Source organism: Malaclemys terrapin, chromosome 7 (genome assembly GCF_027887155.1).
Source record: "Malaclemys terrapin pileata isolate rMalTer1 chromosome 7, rMalTer1.hap1, whole genome shotgun sequence".
Lineage (NCBI taxonomy): Eukaryota > Metazoa > Chordata > Testudines > Emydidae > Malaclemys > Malaclemys terrapin.
The window spans coordinates 117719127-117735196 of record NC_071511.1 but is presented as its reverse complement, the minus strand read 5'-3'; the positions used below and the strand labels follow the sequence as shown (position 1 = coordinate 117735196).

Here is a 16070-nt window from a genome sequence, read left to right as displayed (position 1 = left end):
AAAAAAATAATTGTTAACTGGAGTCAGTAAAACTTGTTCCTCCTTTTCTGAGAGCTGGATTTGGCTCAAACCATGTTTGTTTTTTAAGCTGGAAGGTCATCATGTAAAAATTAACCATGTTCATGTCACTTTCTTATTCATTTGCTTTTAATAAACACTCCATTTTCTGACCATAAATGCACCTGAAGTGGCATCCAGGAAACTCCTAACATAGGCCTGCTTTTCCCATTTGAGCATATATACCTGTGAACTATCTGAATTCGGGAGAGCAGCTAGTGCTAGGCAAAGCTGAACACAGCCAAGTTTCATACACAAAACAAGTTACATTTCTGAGATATGCAACTATTCTTCTACTAGAAATAGGGAAACTGTTAAATTACTTGCCCAGTCACACAGCAAGTCCATGAGAAAGCCCATTTCCTGTTATGTGCTTTAATCACAAAAGCACACTCCCAAGGAACAGAAAAGATTAATAATGGCCCACATCTGCACTGGTTTATATCTAGGGTAGCCCCATGGAAGTCAATGAGTTTGTAGAAGATACATTTGGGGACAGAATATGTACAAAGCTTGTGTATTAAGACAGTACTTATAATAGTGATTTCTTTAAAGTACCTTGAGCTAAATCCACAGCTGGTGACAATCCACAGCACTGAGTCCAGGATCTGATCTCTGGGCTCAAAGAGACTACTGTGTGAAGTATAGCCACCAACAGCAAAGAACAGCTGTTCTATTCCTTTACCTTTGGGAGGGGAAGGAGTGTAAGAGGGGTCTATAGACTTTTAAGAAAAGGAACATAACCCCAAGGATTTCTCACATGCAGAAAATCACTGATGGGAAGAAACTCAACTTCACTATTTAAAATTGTAGGGTCTGATTAGCTACTACCTTATACCTTGCAAAGTTATTTATAGCTGTGGGGAACAGGTAGAAACTATCACCAGATCAGCATATTAGCACCCTACACAGGTATAAGCAACTATAAAAACCCTCTATGGCAATAAGAAAAAATAATAGCCCAGAGCAAAGGATATTCCAGTAGAAAGGATTTTATTTTTTAACCTCACAAACAGTAGAGCCACACGATCATATCAGCATACAACAGTAAATATTCTTTAAATACAGAAAACTACTAATACTGAACATACAACAGAGTTTTTGTTAACAAAAAACAATCTCAAAGTCACAACTACATCAAATGCTCAAGATTTGAGATTTAAAGGCTTTCTTATCTTTCAGCTGGTCCTTCAGAAATGTACAAGCTCAATCTCTTCCCTATCATTCCCTAGGAACCATTATGTTCTCCAGCCTAGGGTCACTCTTTTATAAGATCCTTTCCCAGCATGCTCTTCTGATTACTGGTTATTTAAACCTGGCAGAGACAAACAGCAGTTAGTCCTGAGGTGTACATTGTAGTGTTCTATAGGTGAGTAATAAGTAGTAGTGCTTTTCTTCTAGAGGTAAGTTTTCCTACTTGTAGTTCTTGAGGAATTAGTACTTTTTTTCATTGGCTGTATTTTCTTTGTATCTATATTAAAAGCTTTAATTTATAAGTAAATATAACTTTACTTCCTTTACTATCAAAGGTTTAACTTCTACTTGTGGAGATGTGCAATTGTAAAGGTGTACTTGGCTCTAAAGAGCTACTACCTCCACTGATAAACTTAATGGTGCTAAAAAAATCAATAGAGCCTGTATCCTGGCAAATGTACAGGATAAGTAAAAAGACCTTAGTAACTCATGAGTCTGAATAACTGATAGTTACTACTGCTCTGCATTTCTTGTGTAGCTATAGGCAAGATGTCTAACCACTCTAACATCCCTTAGTCCTTAAGGTGCTATAAGACTTTTAGTTGCTTTTTACAGATCCAGCCTAATATAGCTATTTCTCTGATACTTGACATTCTAACCTGGTTTCCCCACTAACACTTCCTTGCTTTCTCCCTTCTTCCATTTAAGGATCTCAAATAAAAGGATAAGTCACTAGTGCCTAAAAGGCCCTTTAATCTATTAGAGTTCTAAATATTAACTATCTTAAAACTGAAAAAAGCTTGACTATCTAAAACTAGCTCAACAGGGTCTCACTAGTATGTAGGTGTCAACCAAGAAAGATAGTAAACTCCTTCGGACCAGAACCTTAAAGGAAGATAAAATATATTAGTGATTTCAGCACGGGACTGGTAATCAGAAGACCTAGGTTTTGTTTATGACTTGTTTATATAATCTCAATCAAAACAGGTCTGTCTAGTCCCTCAGGTTTCTAAGTCTACATTATAACCATGTTAATAAAGCACTTTGTATCAGTATAACACTGAGCCAAAAAGCTTTGGGACATCAGATTTAAAGGACCCTTCACCTGCATTTGGTGAGCAACATTGCTTGGAGCTATCTCAATTAGCCAAAGCCCAGAAATTACTGCTATCTAAAAGGAACAGCATTATTCACCAACTTCAGAACAGGGAATGCTCTCTTGAGGCTTTCTCCTTTGCAGTAGAGGAGACCAATGAATGAGCTTCAAAGAACACACAAGTTATAGCGAAGAGCTGGCTACAAGGAGGGAGTGTTGTACCAAACTCTCCATTTTGAGAGTAAAATGCCAGGTTTGAGAATAACTCCTGGATTTCTGAATGCCTTAAAGGTTTCTTTCCCTGTTTTGTAACTGAGCTTACTAAACTGCTAGACAGGATCCTGAGGAAAGCCATTCATGTTAAACATGAGGATTCATTCCCCTGCTACTCTTATGCTAGTGCAACTCCAAAAAGTCAGCTGTATTCTTCCTGACTTTCATCTGTGTGAGGAGAATTGGGCCCCTCTTATCCTTGGAAAATATTTAATGCTTATGTTGTATTTCATGTGTCCAAAATATCTAATCTTCATATCCCCTCTAGGAGGATGACTGTATTTACCCTATTGCTCAGTTGGGGGAAAACTGAGCCAGTAGGCAAAATAACCTGCCTGTGATAGCAGATACAACTAGCAATTGTTCAATCACAGCCTTGTATTCCTCCAAACCAAGCCACTCTGCTTCCTGCTTGTAGATTTCCTCTCTTCTATGTGACTGGCTGGATACTGAAAACCTAATAGACCCTGTGATTCAGCAGCTGAAGGAAAGATTCTAATTTCCTGCTGCAGGAGCAGGACTGAGCCCTAAAAGGGATTAAGGAAATCGAAGGTAATTTGCAAGTGAACTTACTCTGGAATGAGCCCTACTGCATCATTTGTGGGAGCAAATAACTGATGGGCACTCATGTAGGTGCCAATAGGACCACAATCCTTCTGTTCACCCTTATCTCAAAAGAACCACAAGTGTCAAATGGCCACCATGAGTAAAACTGTATGGTGATAGAATCCTAGAACTGGAAGGGACCTTGAGAGGTCATCTAGTCCAGTCCCCTGCACTCATGGCAGGACTAATTATCTAGACCATTCCTGACAGGTGTTTATATAACCTGATCTTAAAAGTCTCCAATGATGGAGATTCCACAACCTCCTAGGCAATTTATTCCAGTGCTTAACCACCCTGACAGTTAAGATTTTCCTAATGTCCAACCTACACCTCCCTTGCTGCAATTTAAGCCCAATGCTTCTTGTCCTATCCTCAGAGGTTAAGAACAATTTTTCTTCCTTCTCCTTGTAACAACCTTTTATGTGCCTGAAAACTGTTATCATGTTCCCTCTGTCTTCTCTTTTCCAGACTAAACAAACCCTTTATCTTCCCTCATAGGTCATGTTTTCTAGACCTTAAATCACTTTTGTTGCTCTTTGTTGGACTCTCTCCAATTTGTCCACATCTTTCCAGAACTGGACACAATACTCCAGTTGGGGCCTGAGTAGAGTGGAAGAATTGCGTGTCTTGCTTACAACACTCCTGCTAATACATCCCAAAATAATGTCTGCCTTTTTTTAAGTGTTGCACTGACTCCTATTTAGCTTGTGGTCCACTATGACCCCCAAATCCCTTTCCGCAGTACTCCTTCCTAGGCCGTCATTTCCTATTTTGTAGGTGTGCAACTGATTGTTCCTTCCTAAATGGAGTACTTTGCATTTGTCCTTATTTAATTTCATCCTATTTACATCAGACCATTTCTCCAGTTTGGCCAGATCAGTTTGAATTTTAATCCTATCCTCCAAAGCACTTGCAACCCCTCCCAGCTTGTTATTGCCCACAAACCGTGTACTATCTGCTATTTAATTCATTGATGAAGGTATTGAACAGAAACCGACCCAGAACTGATCCCTGTGGGACCCCACTCATTGTGCTCTTCCAGCATGACTCTGAACCACTGATAACTACTCTCTGGGAACAGTTTTCCAACCAGTTTTGTACCCACCTTATAGTAGCTCCATCTAGGTTGCATTGCCCTAGTTTATTTATGAGAAGGTCATGCGGGACAGTATCAGAAGCTTTACTAAAATCAAGATATACCACATCTACTGCTTCCCCATATCCACAAGGCTTGTTACCCTGTCAAAGCAAGCTATCAGGTTGGTTTGACACTCTTTTTTTTTTTTTTTTTTTTTTTTTTTTTTTGACAAATCCATGCTGACTGTTACTTGTCACCTTATCTAGATGTCTGCAAATTGATTGATTGCAGCAACATCTCACTGATATTATGTGCCTAATCTTAGTTGCCTATGAAGTCAGTCCTAGTCTCTGACTTCCAAGTGAAGAGAACATAAGAGGTTGTCTGCTATACTGTATTGCATCACCATTCCCTGATGTGGTGTTGATTCCTGTGGTGTAGGCACATCTGTAGACCACTCCTCTGATCTTGTAGGCCACAGGTTTCACAGATTAACCCTTACCGCTACATGGCTAAAGATGATTCTGACCACCTGCATTACCCTCTGAATTAGATTTCCACCCCACCCTTTAGTTTTTTATCCTATTAGGAGAAAAACACTAAGTCAAACTTTCAAATCCACAGCTCATGAGTGGAAGCATACAGCTTTATTCCCTCTAACTTTCAGCCTTTGTGGAAATCCTTTAAAAAGGAGTAAGGTATAATAAACAGTAACCTACAGCCTTGAGTACAGCAGTGCAACTGATACCTTTTATCAGAACAGTTTTATCACAGTGGTAAGCCTTTGTACTCTGGTTCTGGTGCACATTATCCCTGACCATTGATCAGGCTCAACAGTCATGAGTGTACTTTAGTGGTCTATCACTCGATTACACAAGACAACTACCTGTAGACCAAATTGAGGGCTACTGGCAATACCAATTAAAGTGGAATTTGAGCAGCTGAGGCCAATGAGTTGCAGGTGCTCAAGAATGTCTCAGGCTGTGACCCTGCAGTCATGACCTTCTATTGATACACATGATGTATCTACTCACCTGGCCTTTTCTCACTTGTGGGAGAACTGCCTCTGCTTGACTCTAGGCTCACTACCAAATAGAGGACTTGATTTCAATGCTAAGTATTCCTGGTTGTCTTGGTGTTTATGGCCCAGATTTGGCCCTTGATACTCCATGGTCCATATCCTGGCTGGAGCTGGGCAGCTCCTCTATGCTTCATATCTGCAGATGATTAAGTGAATCTGTAAGGAGAACAGCCACCTTATGGTGAGGGAATCAGGTCAGTCACATAACCCTGTTGTGCCACTGGGACAGATGCCTTGTTTGGGCACTGGGGATGACCTCTGAGTCTCTGAACATTAGCAGTGTTTTGAAGAGTGACCAACAGAAGGACAAGGGGACTCTAAAGAGGCCACATACCCCTAAATTGTGCTTCCTGGGGAGACCAGTCAGTTGGCTTGAAGAGTCTTCTCACCCTCTTCTCTTCTTCCCCACACCCCCAACCATCCTGGGACTCAATCATCCCAGTGACTCATTCATTAGGTGTGCTGCAAGGGATTTACACCTTTCTGCTTCTGTATAATACCACCTAATCATGTCTCTTCAAAAATCAAGGTTATCTGGGGGGAAGTTGGGCAGGGCATCATTTCACTCCTTCTCTAACTATGCTGGACAAAGACCAGAGATGAACCTGGCTCTGCCTTGGACTGTTAGAGAAGGTGAGTAACCAGTTGCTCAGTGAATCAATTCTTTTCATTTCCTGTTTGCATAGTAAATGACAGTTGACTCGGTTAGAGTGCACTGACTAACCTAGGTGTTAGCTCACCAAGTGATTTAGACTCTAAATAATGAAACTGCATGCACTTGGCAATCTCAAGACAGTGCTGAGATTGAGATCTTTGGTGATAAACCTGCTAAAGGTCAATTTTCAAATGAACTTTAGCACACTTTTCAGCATGGTGACTAGCTGATGACAATAGTAAGTGGTGACTGTTGGGAGGAGGATCATGAAGGCAGTGAGCAGATGGTCTTGCTAGCTTCCCAGCCAGATGACCATCTCGAATAGCCCACATTGGTCAGTACATGCTAAAGCGCAGAACTCCACAACAGGGCCTGAAGAGTTGGCTTGCCCCTCCCCATCAAGGGGCTGCTGGGGATTGATTTAATCCCTTGTACTAGCTAGATAAGCCCTTGCTTCTATGCTCTCGATTCCCCTGGAGCAAGTTGGGGAGCAGGAAGGAGCTAATCAGGTTCCAGTTGCCCCTGGAATGCCCCTGTGTCTAAAAACTAGGCTCAGAATGTGGATTGCATATCTAAAATGACTGGGCTACAACAATTAGCTACTATTAATAGCTATGTTACTAGAATACAAGTTAATACTTTAATTTGTAACATTTCCTGATACTTCCTTAAAATACTGCCAAACTTAGTCTTAGAATAGGAACTGAAAACAAGCTATTTGGGCTGAAGTCTTCCATACCAGATGTCTGCCTGAAGCTGATAGTTTCCAAAAACTATCAGCTAAAACAGTTCTACTTTCCTCAAGGACAAGTCTAGAGGAAAGGTTGTCCATACAAAACTCAACTCTTCTGTGGGGGAAATTAGAACTTCCCACATGCTCTGGAGCAGGGACTTGTCATTTAGCAGGAGGGTGGCCTTAATAGTGGGGACAGGAAGAGGCCTATCCCCATAAAAATGATCCAATTTGACCAAGTTGTGAACCTTTGGAGAAACTGCAGTTTGCACATACTCAGATGCCACAGTTTAGGCTCTGAACAGTCTGTACAGAGCATGCTCCAGCTAGGGGTTGTGCAATAGCCAGGAAAATCCTGCACTTGCAGGCTGCTTCAGGTCATGTTGGCTCTAGGCACTGGAATTGAGATTGTCTACATTATGGAGGTTATACCAATATGTCAGCATAACCCTATAGTAGACACAACCTACACCAACAAAAGGGGTTTTTCTTCCAATGTACACACACCATCTTCCCAAGTGACCACAGCTGTGTCTGCATAGTTGCATCTATGCTGGGGAGGGTACATTGTGATCTCAATGTTAGGCATGTAGCTATTTTCCACACAAACCTCAGCTAGGTGTAGACAAACCTCAGAGCAGGGGGCCTGTCTCTGCTTTCATTCATTGCCTCTTCCTCCCCCCTCCCTGATGAGCCTTCAGGCAGCAAGGAGGAAGAAGCTGCCTAAATTGAAAGCAGAGGGATAAGAACTGAACCCAGAAGCAAAAGCATGGGATTAAATTGGGGAAAGGAGCCTGTGGGAAGGGGAAGACTTTGACTAGAGGCTGGGAAAGGATCCTGGGATTGCAAGGAACTGGGCTGAGATGGGGCAAAGAGATCTGAACAGAACTAGGCTGGAGGGGGAAGAATGGGAACTGGCACTGTCTGGGAAAAGCCTGGGACAAGGTGCCAAGGAGAAGCAGGACTGGGGTGTGAGTATGGGAATACTTGGGTGAGGGTGCAAGAGATGGAACTGTGAGAGGGAACTTGGACTACTGAGGCTATGGGACAGTGGTGAGAAGCTGGATTAGAAAGTGGGGGGGGGGGGGCTCCCTGGATGAGAATAAGACTGGGGCAAGGAGCTATGGGTGGAAAAGACAGGACTGGGACAGGGCAGAAGGGGTCAAGTTTAGGGGAATGGACAGCATCTGTTCCCACTATCCACAACCTGGAATGAAACTAGTGTGTGTGGCTTTCTATTTGCCAGTGTTTTTGTTTTTTGTTTAAACACAAAGTGTCATGCCCATCTAGTGCAGTCTAGAAGATGACTGCCTACCAGTGCTACTATGCAGTATTTGATTAGTATCCGCAGAGGTCTGTGCAGTGACACGAAAGGTTCTAACCCTGCTGATGGCCCATATGGGTGCCAATGTGATGTCACAATGGAGTTTGACTTCTCTTAATGTAGTTTGTGTGTAACTTAGTGGTGGTTTTTTAGAACACGACTAAAGTTGCAAACTCAAATATCTGAACCTTAAAATGCCAGAATTAAGGTTGTTCATAATGTACAGTGATGCAACTAAAGACTATAGCATAAGCACAAAGGGACTGAATTAAGGTTTTGCTGGCAATCTTAATGCTGGAATTTACTCAATGCTTACAATCTAGGTGAGCAATAGGGTAAGAGCATTCTCAACGCCAGCGAACACAACCTATGAAACTGCTTATTGGCAAAGTGCATTCTGGGCAGGGACTTTCACTTTCCTCAAACATTATTGGCCATGACCAGAGAAGATGGATACCAGTTGTGGTGATCCAGTCATCTGACTTTGATATGTGGTATGAATTACACATGTAAGAAATAAACAAACTACTCCCAAATACAGGTGTCTTGGCATCAATACCAGCCAATCCTCCAACTTCCACTTATTGGATTAGGAATGGGACAGGGTTACCTGAACTATCATATTGACCACTTTTGGGGGTTATTTTAATCTTCCTTTTTACTTTAATGCTTCCTTGTAAATAGTCCATCTCTTGGATTGAAATGGTAATCTTTGTATCTAGAACTACTGTAGAACACCTCTCACAGCTTACTCCACTTTACTAAATCCTGCAGTTGGCATGATCAAGCTGTCTCCTCAGCTAATGGGACACAAAACTAGAGGATCAGTGTGGTGTAGAGCAGTGGTCTCAAGTGGGGTGTGCACCACCCCCTAGGGTGTGTGCACAAGAGGATCCTTGGGGGTGCACAGCAGGAGGAGCATGTGGTGTTTTTGTTGCTTCGGCAAAAATGGTAGAGCTGGTACAGTGGGGGGGTGATGAATTTTTTGATCATGCACCCCTACCAGTAAAAGTTTGGAGACCACTGGTGTAGAGAAACAACCCTGGGAAATTGAGAGCATGATGTACAAAGGGAGAAAATGTACATGTAGCTATGATGTACATTAATAGGGGTGAAGGCTAAGCATTAGTGAAATGGCTAAGATGGTGAGACCTCAAAATGCATGTTACTTCCTTGGGTCAAACATTGACGGCCTCAGAACTTGTCCCTGAATAAATACTGATGTGGGAGTCCACTGGTCTGTTACCTCAATCCCTTGCCACTTCACCTTGGTGCTCTTTGCAATCCTGCAGTCTCCTGCCTCTAACCACTAAGGCAACTGGACTAAATCCTGCTCTGTTAAAACTCGTGTAAATCCACTAGCTTCAATAGTTACATCGGCATAATCGAGAGCAGACATTGTGCTACAACAAGCATAAAACCCACAGTGCCCTAGCTGAAGTGAAGGTGTCTGAGAATGAACTGCCAAAAGGATTCAAAAGCTGTAAACTCCTCCCTTTCCCTAAATAGGGAACCAAATCAGTTCCCCTCTAGGCCAAATTTTGCTCTGATTTACAAATCCTGCAGGGGCCACCGCTCCTGAAAATGAGCACAATTTACTACTGTAAGGTGAAACTTTCAAAGGTGACCAGAGGTGTAGAGTAATCTGCTTAAGAGGCATTGAACCGGACTCCTCAAAGTGCTGAGTACTGACCACTAACTGAAACCAGTAACAGCACAGGTTTTTTGGCACAAGGTATCTAAAATGGCACGTGGCGTTTCTGCTGCACATCTTGAGTGGCTAGTAAAACAACCTGGTGTAAATGAAGAGAAACTGGCTTCATGATATCTCAGAACTGTATCTTAAATATATGGTTCAAAGGACCAGTCAATATGAACTATTTGTCCTAGGTCAGACTTGGTACTGGGAGTGTGTTTCAAATATGCCAAGGGAATCCCCTACTTCCTGACTGGAAAACCAGTGCAATGGAGATAGTCAAGTTTGGACTATGAAATGTAAAAAGTGGCTAGGGATAGCAAATGTAAGCTGTCAGACTTCAGGTTGTTTGACACAAAATAAAGTATGGATTCTTGTTATCTGCCATGTGCTTGTTTCAGAACAACTTTAACAATCGACAGAAGTGACTTAACCATTTAGTTAAGGAAAGAATGGGGCTGTAGGCTCCTTCTAATTAGCCTTTGTGTTGACTGCTGAATAAGTCTGTACATGCAGGAGAATTAACACATCAATTAGATGTGAAAAAGGATACCATGTTTTCCAGGCTGTAGAAATAAGAATGTTGAGCCAAATTTTATGCCTGGTGTGATCCAACTAACATCCTTGGTTTAATACCCAGGATGAGTTTCAACTACAGTAAAACCTCAGTTACAAACAACCTCCATTCCTGAGGTGTTTGTAACTCTGAACAAAACACTATGGTGGCTATTTCAAAAGGTTATAACTGAACATTGACTTAATACTGCTTTGAAACTACTATGCAGAAGGAAAATTCTGCTTTCCCTTTGTTAAACTATTAAAAATAAACAGTGATTTTTGCTTTTTTTGTCTCTGCTGCTGCCAAATGAAGGGGGTGGTTGACTGGCCAGTTTGTAACTCTAGTTTTTGTAACTCTGAGGTTCTATTGTACAATTTCAAGATGGCTTTTGCTTGTTTTCAAAATCTTAACTCTGCAAAAAAGGAGTAACTCCTAAGCAGAGCTCGTCCAAAAACAAACTTCCATCTTGTGGGGGAACTCTGACATCTCAGATAAGACAAAGTCAAAACACCTTACAAAGCCAAATCCAACACATTATCCTGATATCAAATTACTCCAATAAGGCTGCTGTGCTCCTGTCATGTTTTTTACTGAAATACCAAATTGGACAAAACTGCATTTTCTGACAACTGGTCTGTCAATTTTTTTGACTGTCAGACAAAATATTTGTATTTCATAGTGACTAGCAGCCCGAATCCTGGACCAGGGCTACAGAAATGCAGAACGAAAAGATGATCCCTGCCCCCAAAAGCTTACAATCAGAGTATAAAATGGCATATGTGGATACAGGCAGACTGCCTTGGGAGTACAAAGAAACAATGGGACAATATTACTCCACATGATCAGTGGTGGTCTGAGCATCCCTGTAGCCTAACTGTTAAGTATGAATATAACATTGGCTTTAATTTCAAAGCCCTTGTTCTGTCCTAATTTTCACTCCATTAATCTCCAATAATCCATGTAGAATCCGACCTCCCCTCCAAAAAAAGTGGGAGAAAGGTGCTATTTTGTGGCCTTGTCCTCCCCACTTTCTTTCAGAAGCCTGCCCTTCCTCCTCCACTAGAGACATTTGAAAGCAGGTGGGCAAAAATAGCATAAAGTGGACTTGGTGCAAGTTTGCACCGTGTGTATATTGCATTCTTTGCAAAGAGTACAAGCAACATTATTTAAAATAAAGTTGTTTTGGGGGGGGTTGAAGCATGCTTCAGCAAATCCCAAAACTGTACAACTGTGGCACATATAGTCTGCACATCCTTTACTAGTCCCACACACAGCTTGGCTAAAAGATACTAGTTCCGTTTCTAACTTAACATAGAGTGAAGAAAATACATTTGGGGAAAGAGAACAAGCCTGCCCACAATCAGAAAAAAATAGCCACATAAGAATTAATATCTACTAGTCGTCAAAAAGCATGGCATCACCACTATTTAAAGCTACCAGGAAAGCAGCATTCTGCTTTGGCACTATATAAAGACAAACATGGAAACTCAGAACCAGATCTAACATCCCAGTGATCAGTTGTGCTAAAATCCATGGTGATAGGCAGTAAAGTCAGATGTGGATCTGAACTCTGGGTATTCAGGTTTACTTGCTGTGAAACTAGATCTGAATTCTGACTTCAAGCACCTCCTAAACTTGATGGGAACTGTGGTAAGGGGTCTGGTTCAAGCCCATGTCAAATATTGAGTAAAATGGCTAGTTCCAGGCAGATGTTGTCTAAACAACCTGACCAACTTGAAGTTAAAGGCAGAATCAAGAATTGATCTAAATTCCTTATTCCCATTCCAGAGCCTTGCCCCAGCTCCATCCTTCTCAAGAGCTGTGGATGCACATTCTAAATCACCCACAGAAAGCTATTGAGACATAGGGTATGTCTATACTACTGTAGAATCAATGCTCCAGGGGTTGATTTAGCAGGTCTACTGAAGACCTGCTAAATCAACAGCCGAGTGCTTTCAGTCTACATGGTACTCCACTGGAACAAGAGGCTCATGGTGTAGACACGACAGTAAGTCAACCTAAGCTACATCAACTCCAGCTACATTATTCACATAGCTGGCATTGTGTAACATAGGTTGACTTACCACCACAGTTTTCAGAGTAGCAGCTGTGTTAGTCTGTATCTGCAAAAAAACAGGAGTACTTGTGGCACCTTAGACTAAAAAAATTTATTAGAGCATAAGCTTTTGTGGGCTCCAGCCCACTTCTCTGGATACATATAGAATGGAACATATATTGAACACACACAGCATGAACAGGTGGGAGTTGTCTTACCAACTGAGTCCAATTAAGTAATTTCTCTTACTTAATTGGACTCTCAGAGTTGGTAAGACAATTCCCACCTGTTCATGTGGGGGGGGGGTGTGTGTTCAATATATGTTCCATTCTATATGCATCCAGAGAAGTGGGCTGGAGCCCACAAAAGCTTATGCTCTAATAAATTTGTTAGTCTCTAAGGTGCCACAAGTACTCCTGTTTTTACCATAGTGTAGACCTAGTCATAATCTACATCAGATGCATTTTGTAATAGACTCCAAGATGAGTACCTAGCCTACAAATCTGCAAAGGGCTGAAAAACTATCCTTATCTCTGCATCCTATACTTCAAAATAGGAGCAGCTCTCGTCTATCTTACCACTTCAATGTACTATTTAGGGCAGTTCCACCTTCAGAAATGGTACCTGGGGGACAGAACTGAAACAAATCCTAATATGGCAGAGTTCTTGTGGTGGTTCCCCAAAGCTTCCTGCTTCACTGATGCAATGTTTTCACAGAATTTCTATGATCTACAATGTGGGCATCATTCACTACTTGTGTATGAAACAGGTGGCCAGATCCTGGTTACATGGGAGATCAAGATGTAGCTCAGGCATAATTTGCTCTTTGGCATTCCAGAAGTGTACTAAATTACTAAACAAATATACCACTAACTCTTGTGGTCTTCAGGACCAGATTCTATCAACACAAACTACCAGTCTTGGCATTTTTCCTGTAGAGGGAACAGATACTAGCTGGACAGCTATTAAACTATATTTCCTTTTTTAATGCAAAGATGAAATCTGCAAGGCAGAGCAATGACAATTTTAAGCTAAAGTAGGACTATGTGGGCAGAGGTAGAAAGGGCTAAAACTTCTCAATCCATATAGCTGCTCTGCTCAAGACTTATCTGAGAACCTGCCCTTCCAATCCAAAAGACATTATTTTTTGTTTCCCCCTCAGTGACAGGGGAAATGAGACTTCATCTATTCTCTGCCTCAACCTTCCCCCACTCCTAGCCACTTCTTTCTTAGCAGCTGCCTTTTCTTCTAGTTACTTAACATGCAAGCATTCTCTAGCAACCAGCATTAAAAAAACCTACCCTTGACTTCTCCTTCCACTCTTGTAAAAGGTCTAAGGATAGCTGGGAGTCACCACTGAACTCCTTTGACAAGCAGCTTCCAGCTCTTGCCTTTCTTCCCCTCTTACTGTTCAGTTTGGAGCTTCTACTAACTCACTGCATTACTGAACCAGTTTGGGGCAAGATCTGGCTAAACTTCATGGCCTCTAGCCCCTCCAAATATTTCCACTTCTTTCAATAGTGGTAATCACCCAGTCCTAATGAGAGGAAGAAGTGGTTTCAACCTCCTACCTTTTTCACCCATTTAACGTTTATCTTAGTTCCTGAGTGAGGAGTCTATTGGCGTTCAGTGGATGGAGTAGGCTTACTGGATGGGTGACTTGAGAACTTGTGGACCTACAGCATTGCATAAGTATGGTGTCAATTACATACTGAAAGAGGATGTCTTCAAAGGCAACCCACTTAACTGATTCATGCTACTTGGCATCAATAGCACCTGTCTAAACATCTTGCATCTTATTTTGTTAAAATAGCTATTCACATTAATCATGGAAGCCATAACACTCTGCTAAACCTTTTGTTTCTCTGCTCAGGTCCAACACCCTGGTGGTGCTGATCCAGCACCATGATTTGGATACTTCATTTCTTGTTTTCACCACTCCCAACACCAGCATTGATTGGCCTTATTACTCTTGGAGTTATAATTTTCTTATGGGTGATAACCAGACCAAAGACCATTTCACCTCCTATTGACTTGAACAACCAGTCAATAGGAATTCAGGTAATGCTCACATTGCTTAATAAGTAAAATGCTTAATTCTCTTTGACTTTCAAGGGGATCTAGGCACAACTGAAAACTTTGCCTTGGGTAAAAGTTAATTTAAAAAAAAACCTGCCTTGTATTTTTTTGTGTGTTGGGTTTTTATGGGAGCTAAAAAAAAGTGACTTAAACTAGGGGAATTCCTTTCAGTCCTCCAATCTGAGATCTGGCCTAAAACTATGGGGAGTAGGAGCATGATTTACCTTGGGTAAATCTCAAAACTCTTAATTCACTTACTTTAATATTATGCCCATAATAAGGGGTGGGCCATTGTTAGCTGTGACAAAACAAGCAACATCTAGATCACTTGAGTGGTACTAGTGGCAATTACTCAATTTATTGATAGGTATTTCAATGAACTCATCTGATAACCTGTCAGCTCTGAGGCTAAAATAAGTGCAATATTTCAGAATCTACCAGTTGTGTAAACACCATGGCTGTCTGATCATAAAGGAGGATGAAGTAAATGTACCTAAACTTGAGGTGGCTTTCTAGTCTTGGAGACTACAGTGGATGGATTCATCCCCACTGAGCAAGCAGACAGAAATCTAGGAGGAAGTTAAATCCTCCTAACTGATTGTAGGCTTGTGTGTTAAAGCCCCCCCCTCAAAGGGTTTTGGGGAGAGGGTTGGAGGAGGAAGTAGCTGCCTGTCACACACCTGACCTTCAGTTCACTGCTCTGTAACCACACTTACAAACATGTGCTCTGACCCTAGGGAGGTGCCCGAAGAAGTACTTTCTTGCCAGAGAACAAGCTGCTTGCTTATTACTATGAGGATGCCAAAACTATGTACGAGGCCTTCCAAAGAGGACTCCATGTGTCTGGTAAGTAGATATTTGTTCTTGAAGTTGCTTTTAAGTACTTCATGTGGGTCATAAGTAAATGTTTGTTCCAGCTACATAGACTTAAAGCCAGAAGCGATGTTATTGTCTAGTCTAGGTCCAACTAAATTGTCTCCTTTTGGACATCCTCTAGGAGAGGGTTCTGACTGTGTGCATTGATTGAATTCAATCTAAGGGGCTAAGCCACATACCTCAATGAGAGCAAGACTATGCTTTAAATACAGACCTAAAAAGCCTGGGATAGTAACTCCTTAAATAAAGGAATAATCAGCCTTTCAGATTCACATTTATCCAAATAAACAATACCACCATCTTTCATACCCCTTCAAACTGCTCTCAAGATGCCAACACCTCTCATAAACTTGTTAGATCAGACCGTCTCAGATCTTGTTTAATATTCCACAGTCCAAAACAATGAAGCTTCCATCCATACTGTTGGAAACATTATGGCATAAGAGATAAATCAAGGTTTTTCTGATTAACACAAAACTTGGTGTCTGTGCCTTCAGGACACTTGACCACTACTGGGGGGTGGGGGGAGATGTGAATTTTTTTAGTGTTAATGCAGCCTATGGCTCGTGTATAAAGCCTTGGGAGAATACTATGCTAGGAAAGAATTCTTTTCATTGTTTAACAAACTAGTCCACTACAAAAAGTACAAAAGCAGTGTAAACTCTTCATATGCAACTGAATTCTGAAGAAAAGCACTTCCAGTCACT

At 41.5% G+C, this 16070-nt stretch overlaps 1 protein-coding gene across 2 annotated transcripts in view; it reads left to right on the top strand.

The window, feature by feature from the left end:
• Nucleotides 1-16070, top strand: part of ACSL5 (acyl-CoA synthetase long chain family member 5) — a 38762-nt gene that overhangs the window by 1488 nt on the left and 21204 nt on the right. Inside the window, exons 2-4 of one of the 2 annotated variants that reach the window (XM_054035922.1) lie at nucleotides 3039-3172; nucleotides 14282-14469; nucleotides 15225-15333. In XM_054035922.1, the coding sequence (XP_053891897.1) occupies nucleotides 14314-14469; nucleotides 15225-15333 (265 nt within the window). In that variant the 5' untranslated portion in view covers nucleotides 3039-3172; nucleotides 14282-14313. The remainder of the gene's footprint in view (nucleotides 1-3038; nucleotides 3173-14281; nucleotides 14470-15224; nucleotides 15334-16070) is intronic. The other variant, XM_054035921.1, reaches the window with a different exon arrangement.